A 16510-nucleotide genomic window follows, 5' to 3' on the forward strand; every position below is an offset into this window, starting at 1 on the left:
TCTGTTGACACTGATGCTTAGATGTAGGGCGAGTTGGAGAGGTTGAAGAGAAATTATCGCTTTGTAATGTTTCACAGATAAATAGACTGAGATGCTTGCATGGGCTGATTATGTGGTCCAGTTTTGTATGTGAATATTACATACTTAGCGTTTGGAACTCCTGCATTTGTTGTTCTGTTGACGCTAATGCTTAGGCGGTGGGTGAGTGGGAGAGGTTGAAGAGAAATTATTGCTATGTAATGTTTCTTAGATAAATAGACTGTGATGCTTGCATGGGCTGATTATATGGTCCATTTTTATATATAAGATGTGCTTTTGCTCCATAGTTCAGTGAGTTCTGCTTTCCTGTTTTTTTGGTAGCTACAGTAATGCATTGACAAGTTTACTAAGTTGTGAATTTTAACTGTAAGATAATATAGGTTCTTGCTTGCCTGTACTCTTGTACAATGTTATTGACATTACTTTTTGATAGATTTTATTTTTTGATGCTAGCATTATAAGAAAGGGTGATAAGTGTTCATATATCACATATATATTTTAGTCAGTGAACATGCACTACTTACCACCTATTGCAATTGATCTGTGCAAATAATCCGATGAGTATTAGAAGGAAAAAACATCACCTCTACTTATTTTATGTCTGATACTATGATAAGTGTGATAACAACGGCAGCGACACATCCGATACTAGCTACTAGTGAAGCCGTGATATATGTGTCGCTCCTATGTTCAGACTTGGTTTTTTAGTCCGTGTGAAGTTCAGACTTGGTTTCTCCACGATATCAGTGAACATGTCGTTGTACTTTTCCTGTTGGCCAGTTGCTTGGTTCTTCTTTGCTAATTAGCAGCTTGAACTTGGAATTTATTTCAGCATCACATCAGTTGTGATTTTGTTTACTCTCGAGTTCTTCTGTATGCATCGCACAATGGAGTCAACTACTATCATGCCACAAATTGAGATGCTGAGAGCTTTAAAATGATATCAGTAATAGCCTTGTAGGAAGCTATTGTTTTGAAACTACAGATTTATGGTTGCAATGTCCACTAGTGCTTTGAAGTCAATCCTTTCCTTGCTTACATTTGTGATTTTAAATTTTTCAGGCTGTTATAAAGCAGTTCAGTACTACTGGTTATGAGCGGTCAGATTCTGTTGTAATTGATGAGGTTGAACTACAGAGACATCAACAACTTCAGAAATTGTATACTTCTACTCGTTCTGGAAGGGTACGAAGGGGAGAATTATAGATGGCCTTTTGACCTATATATTGATGCGAACACCTGGCCAAAAACTGATGTTGCATTTGCATTGTTCAATATGCATCAAACATAATCTTTGTATATTCAGTGCACTAGTAAGTATTTTTTTCAAAGAAAGTGAAGATTTCATGATTGCAGTATACCCTTTACTGAGTTTCATGATAGCAGTTGTTACATTTCTGTTATGTATCCACTCTAACAGGATTTCCAGAAGGACATAGTTAGAGCAGCTGAAGGTTGGGTGTCTATTGGAAACAAACATATTGAAGTGGGTATGTACTTATGTGGCTCATGTCAGTTATCCTTGGTTAATTCTGTCAGGTTGGGATTTCTTCACAGCAAAAGAAAGTTACATTGTTATTTTGTCTTATTTACATTTTCTCACACAGTAGAGCCATTGGTTTGGGTTAGAAATAGGATATCTACCCTCCAAAACTTAGTGTAGTATGATGCTTTGAGCTAGAATAGTCATTTGTGACTGCAGCTATCTAGGATGATAAATTCATATGCCCTCCATCTTGAGAAGGAATCACTACTATTTTCAATGGTTATCACCACTATATTTTCTAGAGGTTATTTTAGCTTAGTTGAAAAACTCATGAATTTCAAATAGGGTTTAATCACTTTATTTCTTTCTTTCTTGCATCTACTTCTACTCTTCTCTATGAGCTGCCAATGCTAATGCTGCTTTGTAGACCCTCCTCTCCTAGTCCTACTACTTCTACTCTTTCATCTCTTGTCCTCTGCTTCTACTTCTTCTACTCCTATCCTCTCCTGTTCTTTTACTATAACTGTTTTCCTTGACATAAATTTAGGAGAAGATATGGCCGAGCTCTCTTTGTCGGATCTGCCAAATAATTATGTGTATGATCTGGGCTTCCAACCAGCATTGGAGAGGGCAAACCACCCATATCCAAGCATAGTAAGTAACATGTTTAAAGACACCTCTATAGATATTTTATTCTGATATATATAATTCTTAAATATAGTCAATTCATCCTATACCATGATTCAGAGAGATACTCTCAAATTTCGGGGTTGATTTCAACAATATGGATACATTCCCTATAGATGGTCGAATCAAGCAATGTCAAATTGACTTTTCTATTCTCACTAGGGTGGGTAACCAATAAGGTATGGTTTTATACATCGATAGGACGAGCAGCGGTCAACCTCATGACATTACTGCATAAAAATATGGTGTGCAAGCATGTTTAAGGGCGCTTCAAAATATTAGGTACAATATTCTTACATACTCCTCCATGAGGATTGCTGCTTTGAATGTGGGCCTCCACTATGATATTGGACTGTTTTGTGCAAAGCTTGTTGTGGACAACATGAATGATGTGGTCAGTCTCATAACTTAAATCTAGATTAATTGTTATGTCTATATATATGCATGGTTCTGATAACCACATTTTTCCAACACTTACAGATTCAGGAGAACAAAGCAACATATGTAAGTTGTAGCTTTGAAGCCATTTTAAACTAGGCCATGTATCACTTGGGTCGTTATAAATGGGAATTATGGTGGCCCTGTTCTCACTTTAGAGGGAATCCAGGTAAAAATTCTTATGACTAGGAGTGAAGGTTCTCGACCAATGCTGATCATCGTCAGTAGACCTTGTGAACGATCTTGTGAAGCAAGGGAAAGTGTACTAGTAAATACATTGCGCTACATCAGTGACATTTTGGCATATAAAATGAATGATCTGCACTTCTCCGAGTACGTGGTATAACGTTAGAAAATTCTAGGAAGTTAAATTACTGTTAGTGGTAATAATGAACTAATCTAAATTATTATGGTTTGTAATGAACAAATTTAAATATTATGTGTTTGTAATAAATGGGTTTGTAATGAAGTAATTTAAATTATTATGGGTTTGTAATGCATATATCTTCTTGTCAATTAGTTGTTGATATAATGTGTGTATATATATATATGTGTGTGTGTGTGTGTTCAGGTCATATTTAAATATTTAAATTTTATTTTTTGTGTGAAAATGTACAGTAGGGGCGGTTATAGAGTGAACTGCCCCTAGAAATAGGATTTATAGGGGCGGTTGGTGTTACAACCGCTCCTACAAGTTATTTTTGTAGAGGCGGATGGTGTTATCAACCGTCCCTACAAATACAGTTGTAGGGGCGGCTGGTGACTTACAAATTAATTTGTAGGGACGGTCTGAGAATCGCCCCAACAAATATATGATTTGTAGCCATACTTTGGTAGGGGCGGCTGGTCAAACCGCTCCTACAAATCATCTGGAGCCGCCCCTATAAAAGATTTATGCAGTAGTGACATGTCCAATGTCAAAGGAGGTCTGAGGTCCTCGCATGGAAGTCCCATATACCCCCATACGGTAGCTATATTTATAGTTGTGCCATATCCAAATCAAATGATTTCAAAAGGCAGAACCATCGTGCCAGTACGGATCAAGCCAAGAGAAAAAGGTTACAACGTGTTAAAAAATGCTGGAATTTTGCAAAGAATGTTTGGTTAGATAAGGATCATCATCTTCTGGCACAATGTTTGGTTAGACAAGGTACCTGTCAAGATAAAATGTCCTGACTTTTATGACATGGATGGGAAATATGCTGGCGTAGATCTCTATCTCCACACAACCTTTCCCTCTGGCAGAAGTTGATGGATCAGTTACAGTTTACAAGATATGCACTTACAACCCAACCCAATGAAAATGATGAGGCAAGCTGGGACCTGGATAAATCCAAAACGTACACAACAAAATCACTATATAGGTTACTGACTGATGGTTGGGTCTGTAATAGAATCTCTCTCAGTATTTGGAAATGCAAAATGCCATGAAGGTCGAAGTGTTCCTTTGGCAGTTATTCAACAATAACTCGCAAACTGTTGCAATCTTAAGAGAAGAGGCTATAAGGGAAGTTAGAAATGTAGCCTTTGTGAAGCAGTAAAGAACATTGATCATGTGTTCTTCATATGTCACAGCTAAATTTGAATGGTGTTGTATTAGACTCGCATTGGGGTATCAGTGTCTTTTTACAATCGAGTCGAACTTTAGCACCTGTTAGCTGGGTTTGATAGACTAGTTAGCTAATAACTAGCAGTTGAGGCTTTGGCTAAACTTTAGCCCACCTATTAGTTCTCGTGTTTGGATCCTAAAAGGCTAAAGTTTAGCACTACCTAGTTGTTAGCCCAAGGGTCCAAACAAGGCCTTATATCAAATCCTAATTTATAGTTATTCTCTCATCTCCGTCTCAAGAGGAGGCATCCTAGCCTTCCTAGCCTATAGTGCATACCAGCGTGCACTTGCCCTAATTGAGTAGCTCCTAGACGAGAGTTCAAAGGATCTACCAAAGATTATCGAAACCAAAGGGTCGGTTTTTAGAAACATTGCAAGGTGTGCTCTGCGAGCTACACATGCGGTTGCTAATAAATCATCCAAGGTGTTTTGAAGATTGATAAGGTAGTCACTCTTTATTTGGGCCACTATTTTTTTTTATAAAACCCAAGCTAAGTACCATTCCTTCATTGATCTCTTGAGTAAATATGTTTTATTCCAGAAACATTTTTTTTAAACGAACGACAGGAACTCTGCCTCTCAATTAAGGAAGGAAAGAATAAAGTTTATGTACAGGTCGCAACCGGCTTAGACGGGTACAGAAATAGAAGCATGGGCTGAAAACACGCAAACAAACACACAGCCAAGGACCAAATCCCCGGCTTGCTAGCCCCCCCCCCCCCCCCCCCCTTCCAAAGCCCTTTGCCGTTGCTCAATGTCTTCCTTAACTCTAGCAGCGACCTGCAGTGCCGATTCTTGGGCGTTATTGAATATTCTTTGGTTTCTTTTCCTTCCAAAGATTTCAGCTTGTGTAGACCACCAAACCATTGAATCGCCTCCTTTATTCTTTTGCGACTTTGGCTGCGATCTCTTCCCACCAATTTATGAAGTGAACGTGGTCATGGGCAGACAATATCAGTTGGCTGTCAAAGTGTTCCCAGGTTAGGATTTGACTCCATACCGTGATTGCGAACGTGCAAAGTAGCGATAGGTGGACGCATGTTTCAAGCGGGCCATCACATAGGACACAGCGATCTTGGTGAGGCCACCCCCTTATTTGCAAGTTGTCCACTGTAAGTACCTTCTCTTGCAGAAGGATCCAAGCAAAGACCTTGCATTTGTTTTCTACCTGAGCTTTCCAGATTAGCTTGCTCTTGAAGGTGGGAAAGGAGCCTTTGAATTGAATCCTGTAAGCCGAACGAGTGGAGTAAGAACCGTCGGCTGTCCATCGCCAACAATGGAGTCACGCACGCCCGGCTGCAGGTGGACGGATTGGATTCTGATCCAAAGAGAAACAAATTCCTCTATGTGCTCAGTGGTGGTAATTCGGCTCCTCAGGGTGCGTGTCTAGGTATTGTTCTGAAGCTCTTGCTGAACCAACCTGTTTTCCCTTCTTGCCAACTCAAACAAATGTGGAGCGAAATCTTTGGGTGCCTCCCCATCAAGCCAGTTATTGTGCTAGAAACAGGCCCTTGTACCGCCACCAATCATGATCATTGTTGAGGCTTTGAATAGTAGTCCTCGGTCGGTGTCGTTGCAAGGCAGTTCAGAACCTGCCCAAGGTTTGGAGTCATCGGTCCAACTCTACCAGAGCCATCGAAGGTGAAGGTGTAACACCCCTGGTGTTATGAGCTGGCTTAGCACCGAGATTTAGATCCAAGAGGGATTAGCCAAATAAGTTTTTGGGTTTTAAAAATTTATACCGCATGTGAAATGATAAGTGGATCCTAGCTGACTCACTTTTGTGGACTCAAATAAATATCCAAGTTAACTTACTTGGTGCATAAAAGTGCTAATGAAAATCCTAACAAGAAACATGGGATAAGTCGTTTTAATTGTTTGGCATGAAAGATAATTTCTATGAACAAAAATAAAACATAACTTGTATTTAGTACTTAAATAAAAATTGAAGTACAAGTTTAGTAGATGGAAATGCAACTTTAACTTTTGGAAAATAAATATTGTTAACTAGTGTTTGGGGAGCTCAGAAATCGAATCTAAAATTTAAATAGAACTTTTTGTTGAATCAGCAAGAAGTCAAAATTGTAGTTAAAGTGTCGTTTTTGGTGACTTATATTGAGCGAAATAATTAAAAAGTGCTTAAATATTTTGTTCCTATGGGTTAGTATAAGGTATGGACTATTGTGTGAAATACTTGTTGGTTGAAGTTAATAAGGTTTAGACATTTTAAAAATTATGGCAAAAGTGTTAATGGATGTTTAGTTCGAGCTGAACTTTTGATTTTCTAAGACTGAATGGAAGTAGACAATGCCGTTTTGGCATTCAAATCTTAACTAAATTGTTTAAACACTAGCTTTATGTTTTAGTATTTTTGATTGCCTATAAGTGAGCCCTTGAGCTTGGTATAGGTCGTAGTGGTGTTGGGTGTTACGTTGCCCTCTCAAAAATTGCTCAAACATCGTTAAAATGTGTGAAATCATGTTGTGGGCGCTTTGTTCGCGAACTGGCGTTCAGCACGACGAGCTCAAGTTGGCATCCTTTTATCTCCCTCTCTGGTTGTTCTTAGGTCATGACGATTGCTCCGCTAGCTAGCTGGTAGTGTTAACTTTAGGTTAGTACGATTGGTTGAACTTTGGTTGTGAGGATCAGCATCCTTTGCTTCGCTTTAAAATGCGTGCACGCCACCATTTGCAGTTGTTCGGTCTGGGTTCATAGTCACCACGCGAGTACGCTGCTGCTGCCTGGCCATTCCTAGCCGTGGCCGTTGCCCCATTGGCCGGCCTCGTCGGCCGCCGGCCGCACGCCAGGCTGTGCCGGCCACAGTCGCCTTCCGTAGGGCGGGGCTAAGTTGTGGTGTTGCTGTTGTCCTTCTTGCCATCATACGCGTGGGCGTGTCCCTGCTGTCGTCACCATTGCGTCCGTGCTCTCTGCAATCCTGCGTCGCTGCTTGGCCCTGTCCGATGGCACTGTCTCTGCCACGTGTGCGCTGCCAGCCTAGCCGTGCGTGGGGCCAAGACAACGCCACGACAGTCACTGTCTGGCTGTCGTGGCGCTCGTCTTGCCGCTCAATTCACCTACCCACTGAGTCACTACCTTCCTCGGCTATCTTGTAGCGCTGCGATCTCGCCCCCCCCCCCCCCATTGCCCTACCACTCATGTGCCATTGTCGCCTTGGCGCGCTGCGCCTGGCGCTCTTTCTTGTTCTATTTTTGTCATTATCCCCTCACTCACCAATGCGCCTCTGTTACCGCCTCCATGGTCATGTCTCCACGTGGCTATGCCCTCATCATGTCTACGTTAAGTTGAGGCCGCTGTCCACAACGTATCAGTGGCATCACACCATTCCTTCCTTTCAAAATCGTCAGCTCAGGCTTCCCAGTCCAATTCCTCGCACCGATGGGTAGCTTAGCAAGTTAGCTAGGTGTCGCATTCCCATTGAGCCCAGCCTTGGCCTATCAGTGGTCAATTTCAGTTTCTCCTCGCCACCGATCATGTGCGCCGCCATGACCATAGGGTTGGGGGTAAGGCCTGTAGGAGTGGTAACAGTTCAACCCTGAACTCGCCTTGACTCCCTCTATTAGGTGCTCGCACTATTTTGGCCAGGGAACTCATCGGCGACGTGGTGACGCGTCGGTGTCTGGCTCGGGGCGTCACCGCCATGCCCGGGCACACGTGGCTAGACCACCTCAGCTTTTCCTTGCTTCAACCATCACTATATCGTACACCACGGTGAGCTATTGATGCTTCTCTGCCATCTCTACCTTTCCGTGAGGGCATAGGCTCACCGGAACACTCGCGCCGCCGTACGGATCCACCGTCATCGAGGCTAGGGTTGAGTAGCACACCGATCAGCCCTTGGCGTCCCCGCGTGGGACGGCACTGCCTCTCACCATTGCGCGTTGGCCCGTGGGTCCTAGTAGGCCCGATGGATGCGCCGATTTGGCCCTCGGTAGGCTGGCGTGGCAGTGTTGTGCCGGCCAAAGCCGCGCCATCCCACGCAGGGACGTCGGGGACCGCCCCGTTGCAAAGGTGACATATTCTAGGGTCCTAAGTGCAAAACTTGAATCTGTTATAATAGTGTTTCGCTGCGCCGCTTGATTGTCTAAAAATACGAGTCCTATTTTGCAAAATGAGCACACCCGCGCGGGCTCCCTTGGCCTTGGGCCATACTGGGCCGCCACGACACGTGTGCAGCCGCTCCACGCTGGGCTGCCGGGCTAGATGGGGTTGCTATCGGCCCTTTTCCTTTTTTTAAGCATTTTCTAATTTAGTTTCTAAGGTAAAATTGTAAATTCAATATAAATTTGTGTAGTTGGCCAAAAATTGTGAAACCAATTTTGTTAGGTTTCTAAAATCATGATCTACCTGCTAGTATATTTTGTTCACATAGTTTTATAATATTTTCATAAGTGATCTAATTAATTTGAGATGCTTAATATTGTTTAATCCTTTAGAGTATAAATACTTGAGACTCTTCTGAAACTCCGATTTGATTCGATGCAGCTAGCTAGCACAGTGACCTGAGACTTTCTATTAGTGAATAATCATCATCTCAAGTTCTCAACTTGGTAAAATAATAACTCTTCTTATTTGAAGGTTGAATCTAGTATAGCATATTTTGGTAAATTACTTAATAATTGTTTTTTTCTAAAATTATTGAAGAATCATTTGAGTTCCGTAATTGCCTTAAAAAAGGTTAGATGGGTTTTCGCTATTTCATGCATTGAGAAGAAATTATTAGATGAGATCAATATTGATGCTGTCATCAATGACTCCGTTTCTACAAATGTTAGAACAAACTTTTAATTTAATGTTTATGATTTGTTTGTTAAAGATCACTACTGCAGACGGGCTCTTTGCCGAGTGCTTAGGGCACTCGGCAAAGCCCCTATTGCACTCAGCAAAGGCTTTGCCGAGTGCCGCACTCGGCAAAGAGCAGTCGGCAAAGAACCCGTCGGCAAAGGTTTCTTTGCCGAGTGCCATCAATCAGGCACTCGGTAAAGCCTTTGTCGAGTGTCACGTCAGCACTCGGCAAAAAAAAATCCGACATCAACTCTGACGGCCTCTTTACCGAGTGCCACTTCAGCGGCACTCGGCAAAGAATTTTTTCTTTTTTTTGAAAATTCTTTGCCGAGTGCCACACTCTTGCACTCGGCAAAGAATTTTTTTAAAAAAAAATCTTTGCCGAGTGTCATGGCTCTGGCACTCGGCAAAGCTGGGAAATTGGGTCTCTGCTTTCCAGCTTTGCCGAGTGCCATGGTCACGGCACTCGGCAAAGCCCTCTTTACCGAGTGTGGCACTCGACAAAGAGGGAAAAAATGTTGTTTTTTTGGTTTTTTGCTTTCCATCAGCACAACACAAAGAAATCACATATATATCAATACACAGCACAGGATATATCACATACACATCCATATTTCATCACATACACATCTATAGCCCATCACATACACATCCACCATCCATAATACATCACATACAAATCCATTGTCCATAATCCATCATATACATTCACATCATCCATGACAATATCCATCACAATATATATATGTCTCTAGTAGTAGTCCAAAATAAGATTAAGTCTAACATAAGTCTATGCAACATGAAAAGAAACAAATAAACGGTATCTACTGTTAGCCTCTCCATCCAAAGTGTGAACTGCCATCTTGAGGAGGGCCAGTTGGCCAACCAGCCTGTGGAGAAGAACCACCTTGAGAAGGGCCAGTTGGCAAAACATGAAAAGAAACAAATAAACTCTCGAGGTTGGGCGGGAGGCAGCGGTGGGAAGCTGTCGAGGTTGGGCGGGAGGCTCTGGGCAGCAGCTGGACGTCGATTTCTTGAGCAGTGCACAGCCTTATGCCCAGAGCGGGCCACAGGTGAAGCACTTGACGGGGTCCCTGCACTGAGCGGCAAAGTGGTCCCTGGCCAGGCATCGGATGCACTTACCCCGGAGGCTTACAGGGAGTTTCCCAGGTCGGCGTGGTGGCGAGAGGTTGGGCGGCCGGTGGTTGCGGCGGCGTGGTGGCAAGGTGGTTGCCGGCGGGGTGCGGCGTCCCTGCGGAGGTCGCCGTGGAGGGTGTCTCGCTCATTCTCTCGTAACGGTCCTCTTCCTTTTTTTTTTCTGCTGTGTTTTTTCAGACACAAGTGTTCGCATTTAGTTAGGCCCCGTTTGGCAGGGCTTCTTCAGCGGCTTCAGGAGCCGTTTGGAGTCGTTTTCTGTCAAACGGGGTAAAATAAAACGGCTCCACCGACGAAGCCCCTGAAAACGTGCTCTCACATAGCTTTGGGGTGATAAGGAGCCAAAAATAGTGGCTTCTCCCGGCTCCTTGTCCACCTCCATGCGCTGGTACCCCCAGGACTTGGAACAAATTACGTTAATTGCCACTGAAACCACCGCCGCACCCACCCCATTGTATCGCTACTTTTCTGTTTCCGTTCCCTCCCGTACGTGGAGCAAAAGACGCGCCGCCATGGTTCCTCCTCCGGCCGTCAACAACGAAGGCGGCGGTGGTAAGGAATCGGATAGATTGGGAGGCGAAGAAGATCCTTTCCTTTGTTCGGATCCGAGCGCGCACGGTGGCTTGTCCGGTCTTCTCGCCGGGGGTGCCGGTCTTCAGTGGACTGGCCCCTGGCCTGGCGGCAGCCATTGGCCGGGCGCAGCCAGCGGACCACCCAATGGAGGCGGTCCCTGGAGCAGCGCACCCGGTGGAGGAGCGCACCCGGCGGACCACCCAATGGAGCAGCGCACCCGGTGGACAAATTCCCGCACCCCCCCTCTAGGTATGTACAGGCAACATGTTAGATTTTTAAAAGTTTAATTGTATAGTACATTCGTGCAATTCACTTTTGCTCAATTGTATGTAGGAAAGTATTATCATGTTGATGCCGGATATCCAAATAGACCAGGGTACTTGACACCATATAAGGGTGAGAGGTACCATGTGCCGGATTGGCGGAGGGGTCCTGCTCCAATGGGTGAACAAGAGTGGTTTAACCATTTGCATTCAAGTATTCGAAACGTGGTCGAGCGCTCATTTGGTGTGTGGAAGATGAAGTGGAGGATCCTTCTTAATATGCCGAGTTACCCGATGGAGAAGCAGAAGATGATTGTCGCCGCAACCATGTGTCTACATAATTTCATCCGTGAGAACAGTTCGGAGGATAAAGATTTTAGCAAATGCGATCGGAATCCGGATTATGTGCCCACTATACCTCGGAGGTATATTAAGCATTTTGGTTCGCACACCAGTGATACATCAACTACTGAATCTAGTGATCGGAATATGGATAAATTTTGTGATGACCTTGCTCGAGCAATTTTTCTTTCTGGATCATCATGATTATATATGTTTGCATTATATCAGGATATATGATATTTGTATTATATCATCACCTTGCACGAGCATGATTATTGTTTGAACGGAACAGTACTCCAAAAAAGAATGCGTTGCTTGCTAATTCTGTATGGTTTCAATTTTTTATTAATTGTAATTTTGAATTCTGACTATAATTTGTAAACTTTAAATTACAATTTTAAAATACAAATTTACTCGGATGAAACCAAATGAAGATACGTGCACCTGCACATGTTACTACATGTATCTATACAAGGGTAGATTTGATAATTAACCATGCATGATAGACAAGTGAAGCCGTTTTGCCGAACGTGATATTAAAATGGCTCCGGCTCCACTGCAAGAGCCGTTTGTGGAGCTGAAGCAAAAAAAAAAAAAAAAATGGCTTCACTGCAAAAGTGAAGCCCTGTCAAACGAGGCCTTATTTTGTTCCTCTCTTGAATAATAACTTGGTGTGTTTTGGTTTGCATGCCCCGTCCACTTAAGTATGCTTTGGTAACGCCGAACGCTATTTGCACGCACCTGCCATCCTCCTACGAATATTCACCATTTTTTGGCATGTGTGTGCCGCATTTGCTATTATCCTGCCAAGGTGGCTGATACACCTATGCTAATGCTGTAAGTTAGTGTCCTAGCTCTTCTGCGTCGTTATATATAATACGTAGTGAGTATCAGAATTGAGAAGCAGTAAGTTTATGGTGTGGCTATCTCGCAAACTAAGAGAGGTTTATTTCTCAACAGTGGAGGTCATCTTGACTGCGATTCTGGGTGAAGTCGCGAGCAGATCTTTTTCATTCTTGATTAACAAATACATGGCAGGAGAAACAAGAACAGAAAGTGTGGATGAGAGGCTCCAGAGGCTGCAACTACTGCTGCTCCGGGTCCGCGTCATCCTGGAAGAGGCGGACGGGCGAAGCGTCACAAACCAAGCCATGCTGCAGCAACTGAACATCCTGAGGAAGGAGATGTACAGGGGCTACTACGTCCTGGATAGTTTCAGAGGAAACCAAGACAAGGCCAAAGGTGACAACAACGTGAGACCCTCTTTTACCATCTCCAAATTCAGTCCTGCAAAGCGTCTTTTTCTCTCTAGTGTTGGTCGTACATGCACAACATGTGTGCATGTGTGAAAGAAGTTCAGCAAGTGTCCAAAAACTTGGGTGCCATTATCTTTCATATGAGTGAGTTTCTCGCATTTCTGAAGAACTATCCTCCGCGGTACCGCCAACCTTACTTTATGCATCTCATGATTGGCCTGAGCATGAGTTACCGTCAAATGGAAAGAGAGAGGGTCATGAATTTTTTGATGCAAACTACAGAGCCTGCTTCTACCGGAGAAAGTATAGGGTTTTACCAATGGTTGGTTCAGCAGGTGTTGGGAAGAGCACTCTTGTTGCACATGTGTACAATAGTGAGAAAGTGCGTGAACATTTTACTCGGATAGTGCTAGTCACTCACGAAGATCTAAAAAAATAGACATTCGTCAACTTTAAAGGATGGAGGTCTGACAATCCACCAAAACTATCTGTCACCGAATGGCAATGGCAATAGGAGATTGCTAGTTATCATTGAATTATTAGAGGATGTTGAAGAGGATACTTGGAACAGATGGTATGTTGCTTCTGCTGCCTGCCTTGAATCTGGAAGCAAAATCGTTATCACCAGTAGATCAAGAGAAATCATAAAATTTGGTACTACCCAAGCCCTTACATTAAATGTTCTACCGATAGAAGCATACTGGTATTTCTTTAAGGTGCTTTCGTTTGGAAGTGCAAATCCTGAAGACCAACCAAAAATGGAATCAGTTGCCCTAGAGATAGCAAGGAAGATGAATGGATCGTTCGTAGGTGCACAGAACATCTCTAGAAGGCTAAGAAACAATTTGACTGCTAGATATTGGCACGGGATCCTTGCAAACGTCAGGAAATATCCCTACAACGTTGTTATGCTACAAAAACCTCTATATTATCCGACAACAGAAACAGATGGTACTACTACTTACTTTGTCTTTTATGGTGTGTACCAGACAAACTTCCATCATGGCCATGTTGTCCCTAAAATAAAATTGCAGGATGCTCTATCTGGACGTGTCCAATGTCAAAGGAGGTCTGAGGTCCTCGCATGGAAGTCCCACATACCCCCATACGGTAGCTATATTTATAGTTGTGCCATATCCAAAGTGAAGTCCATATCCAAATCAAGTGAAGTCTAACATTAATATATTAAGATGCTCATAGGGATAGGGTTTACGTGTATGAGTTCATAAGGGTTAGTGTGTGTGCGTTGTGAGTGTCTGAGTTGTACTGTATAATTAAAAAAAGCATTAATATATTATAATGTGTTATACAAGAATGTTTGGTTAGACAAGGACCATTGTTGCGGGGTACAAACCACGGAAAGCATTGTTGTTCGTTGAGTGTCACTGAGTGTGGGTCTCCGGTGGCTCGGGTGGACTCAAGAACATAGAGAAGACACGGCGATGTATCCTAGTTCGGGCTATCAGGGTTCTACGTCCAGCAGTAGTAGTTCTTAGTATTCAAGAGCACCCAAATCGACGGGTTACAACAAGAGTGTGTAAGAGATTTGTAAGGGGATCGCTCCGTACTATCCTAAGGCTCGTCGGCGGTGAGGTTGCTTCCCCGGCGATGGAGAAGAAGGATGGAGGGGAGGAGCTCTCGGTGCTCCTCTCTAGGTTGCTCTGCTCTCAGTGTAGAGCACGGAGTTGTCGTGAGGATTATGCTTTTCTTCCATTCGTCCTCCTTTCATCCTGCCCCCCTCTGTAGGATTCGACCTCCTCTTATAAACCAAGGTAGGTTGGGTACAAGGCGGTTTGGGGGTTCGGTCTATGGTCTACGTGCGCCAGAGTCAAGGAGGGCGCTATTGTGGCATGAATGTTCCTCGACATTATCGTGGAGTCGGAGGAGCTGTGGGTGCTGTTCGGCTGCTTTGTTTTGATGCTCTGACCAACAGGGCTTGTCAGCTTGGATCGGCCTCCACCAGGTGAGCCTTCTCGCGGCTTCCTTGGTGGCGAAGGCGTCTAACTTGAGGGGCTGACGAGCAGGTCCGAGAGCCCCTGAGCCCCTATAGCTGACGGAGGGATTTGTCCCTTTATGTCATGCCCCATGTGTGACCTTGTCGGTGGAGTGGACGATAGTGCCACGCCCGTTGGCTGGGGCGGCATCGAGGAGCTCCCGAGCCTTGGGTGCTCGGTGCACATTGTTCCACCCCGACCCTTGGCTCAGTCCAGAGGTTCAGCTAAGGATCAGGCCTGGGTTGCCATTGCTTGGGAGCCTTGAGCTCGGGTGAGCCCCCGAGTCCCGAGCAGAGCTGAGGCCGTGCTTGGGTTTCGCCCGATCCTTAGCTAGAAGGTGCGCGCGAGCGTACCTAAAGGGTATAGTTCCCGAGCGATCCTAGAGGGATCGGTCAGGGGGTCCTTCGGATCGGGGACCGCTCACCCTAGGACTTAACATATCCCTATGTTTTAGTCTGTCAATTATCTTCTGCCAATATAGACAAGGTACCTAACGAGATTCTAACATATGGGTACGTTAAGCCTTGGGATCATTGGTTTTTGACCAAAGGGACCCCCCGACCAACCCTTCTAGGATCGCCCAGCGGCTCGAGGGCTATACCCATCGGGTGTGCTCGCGCGCACCCCCCAACAAAGAATCCTGACCGAGCCTGGGCATGGCTCAGGCCCTGCTCAGTGCTCGGGGGCTCGCCTGAGCCCTAGGCTCCCAATCGACGACACACTCGAGCTCAGGCCTTGGCTCCTGCCCAGCTTACGATGCTAGCCAAGGCCCTGGCGCAAGAAGACAAGCCCCGAGCTACCGAGGCTCAGGTGATGAGGACATCACCCCTTCGGATGTACCCATTGATCCTCCAACCTTCATGCAAGGTTCAATGACCCAGGCTCGAATGCGTCAACTCAATTTAGAGGTGAGCTCGTTCTTAAGCGATCATTTTCATACTTTTGATAATAGACTACTACCTAATGATGTTATCTTGCTTAGGAACATTAGAGAGGATCATGAGGGACTTAGAGGAAGAGGTGGAGGCGTTGATGACCAGCAAGGACGTTCAACAGAAACCGAAGGCCCGGTCCAACATGATTTCGAGTCTGCCTCGGCCTCCAGGACCAGTCTGCCTTAAACTGGTCACCCAGGACGCATCCGAACTCCACTTTTGACGATCCACATATGGTTGGAAAGATAATTTGATAAGGAAGCTAATCCAAGTGGTCTCATGGCAAAAAACCATCAGAATCAACAGGAATCGTCAAAACAAGTCAGCGTCCAGAATCTGCCAGGGTGCTGCGACACCGTCTTTTGGTCCGTTGGACAATGTATCGTGTTTGGGTCTATTAGGGGGCGCGACCAGGGTAGGCGATGACCCTAAGTCCTTTATAATCATACGCCGCTACCGTCATTAGGTTTTTGGGTTTTGCTTAGATTAATCTGTCAAGAACAGTTTCGCCGTTCATCGGTTTGTGAGACCCCAACTTTATGAGATTAATTATTCATCTGCAATTTGGTTGCTTTCTTTCTTGTTCTTGCTTGTGTTCTTCGTTGCGCGGGCAGGGATTAGCCTTCTTGGTGAGGTCAACCAGATCCATGTCTTGGTTGATAACCTGAGGAGTTATGGTGCTAAGATTGCAGGGTTCGATCTTTCGATCTGAAATCGAATTGGTGTTATTCTCCACCACAACGATAGTTATCACTACCTGACGGAAGATCGGGATCCCCGTTTCCATTAAGTGATAATCAGAGCTAAGGTATACCATCATGTTCATATTTATCCCATAGATTGGAGTGTTTCGCATTCGTCCCATAGTCCAGTGACATACTTTTTTTCCTGTCCTAGAACCTTTCACGTCATAGCCTTTGCATATTTCAG

At 44.5% G+C, this 16510-nt stretch overlaps 1 protein-coding gene across 1 annotated transcript in view; it reads left to right on the plus strand.

Annotated features, from left to right (window-relative positions):
• The window catches only part of LOC136543937 (uncharacterized), a 31786-nt gene that overhangs the window by 7230 nt on the left and 8046 nt on the right, over positions 1 to 16510 (plus strand). The window contains exons 2-8 of the mRNA XM_066536248.1: positions 1102 to 1224; positions 1460 to 1529; positions 2073 to 2179; positions 2693 to 2716; positions 2809 to 2819; positions 9897 to 10288; positions 12434 to 12637. Coding sequence (XP_066392345.1) covers positions 1102 to 1224; positions 1460 to 1529; positions 2073 to 2179; positions 2693 to 2716; positions 2809 to 2819; positions 9897 to 10288; positions 12434 to 12637 — 931 coding nt within the window. The remainder of the gene's footprint in view (positions 1 to 1101; positions 1225 to 1459; positions 1530 to 2072; positions 2180 to 2692; positions 2717 to 2808; positions 2820 to 9896; positions 10289 to 12433; positions 12638 to 16510) is intronic.

This window comes from Miscanthus floridulus, chromosome 3 (genome assembly GCF_019320115.1).
Source record: "Miscanthus floridulus cultivar M001 chromosome 3, ASM1932011v1, whole genome shotgun sequence".
Lineage (NCBI taxonomy): Eukaryota > Viridiplantae > Streptophyta > Magnoliopsida > Poales > Poaceae > Miscanthus > Miscanthus floridulus.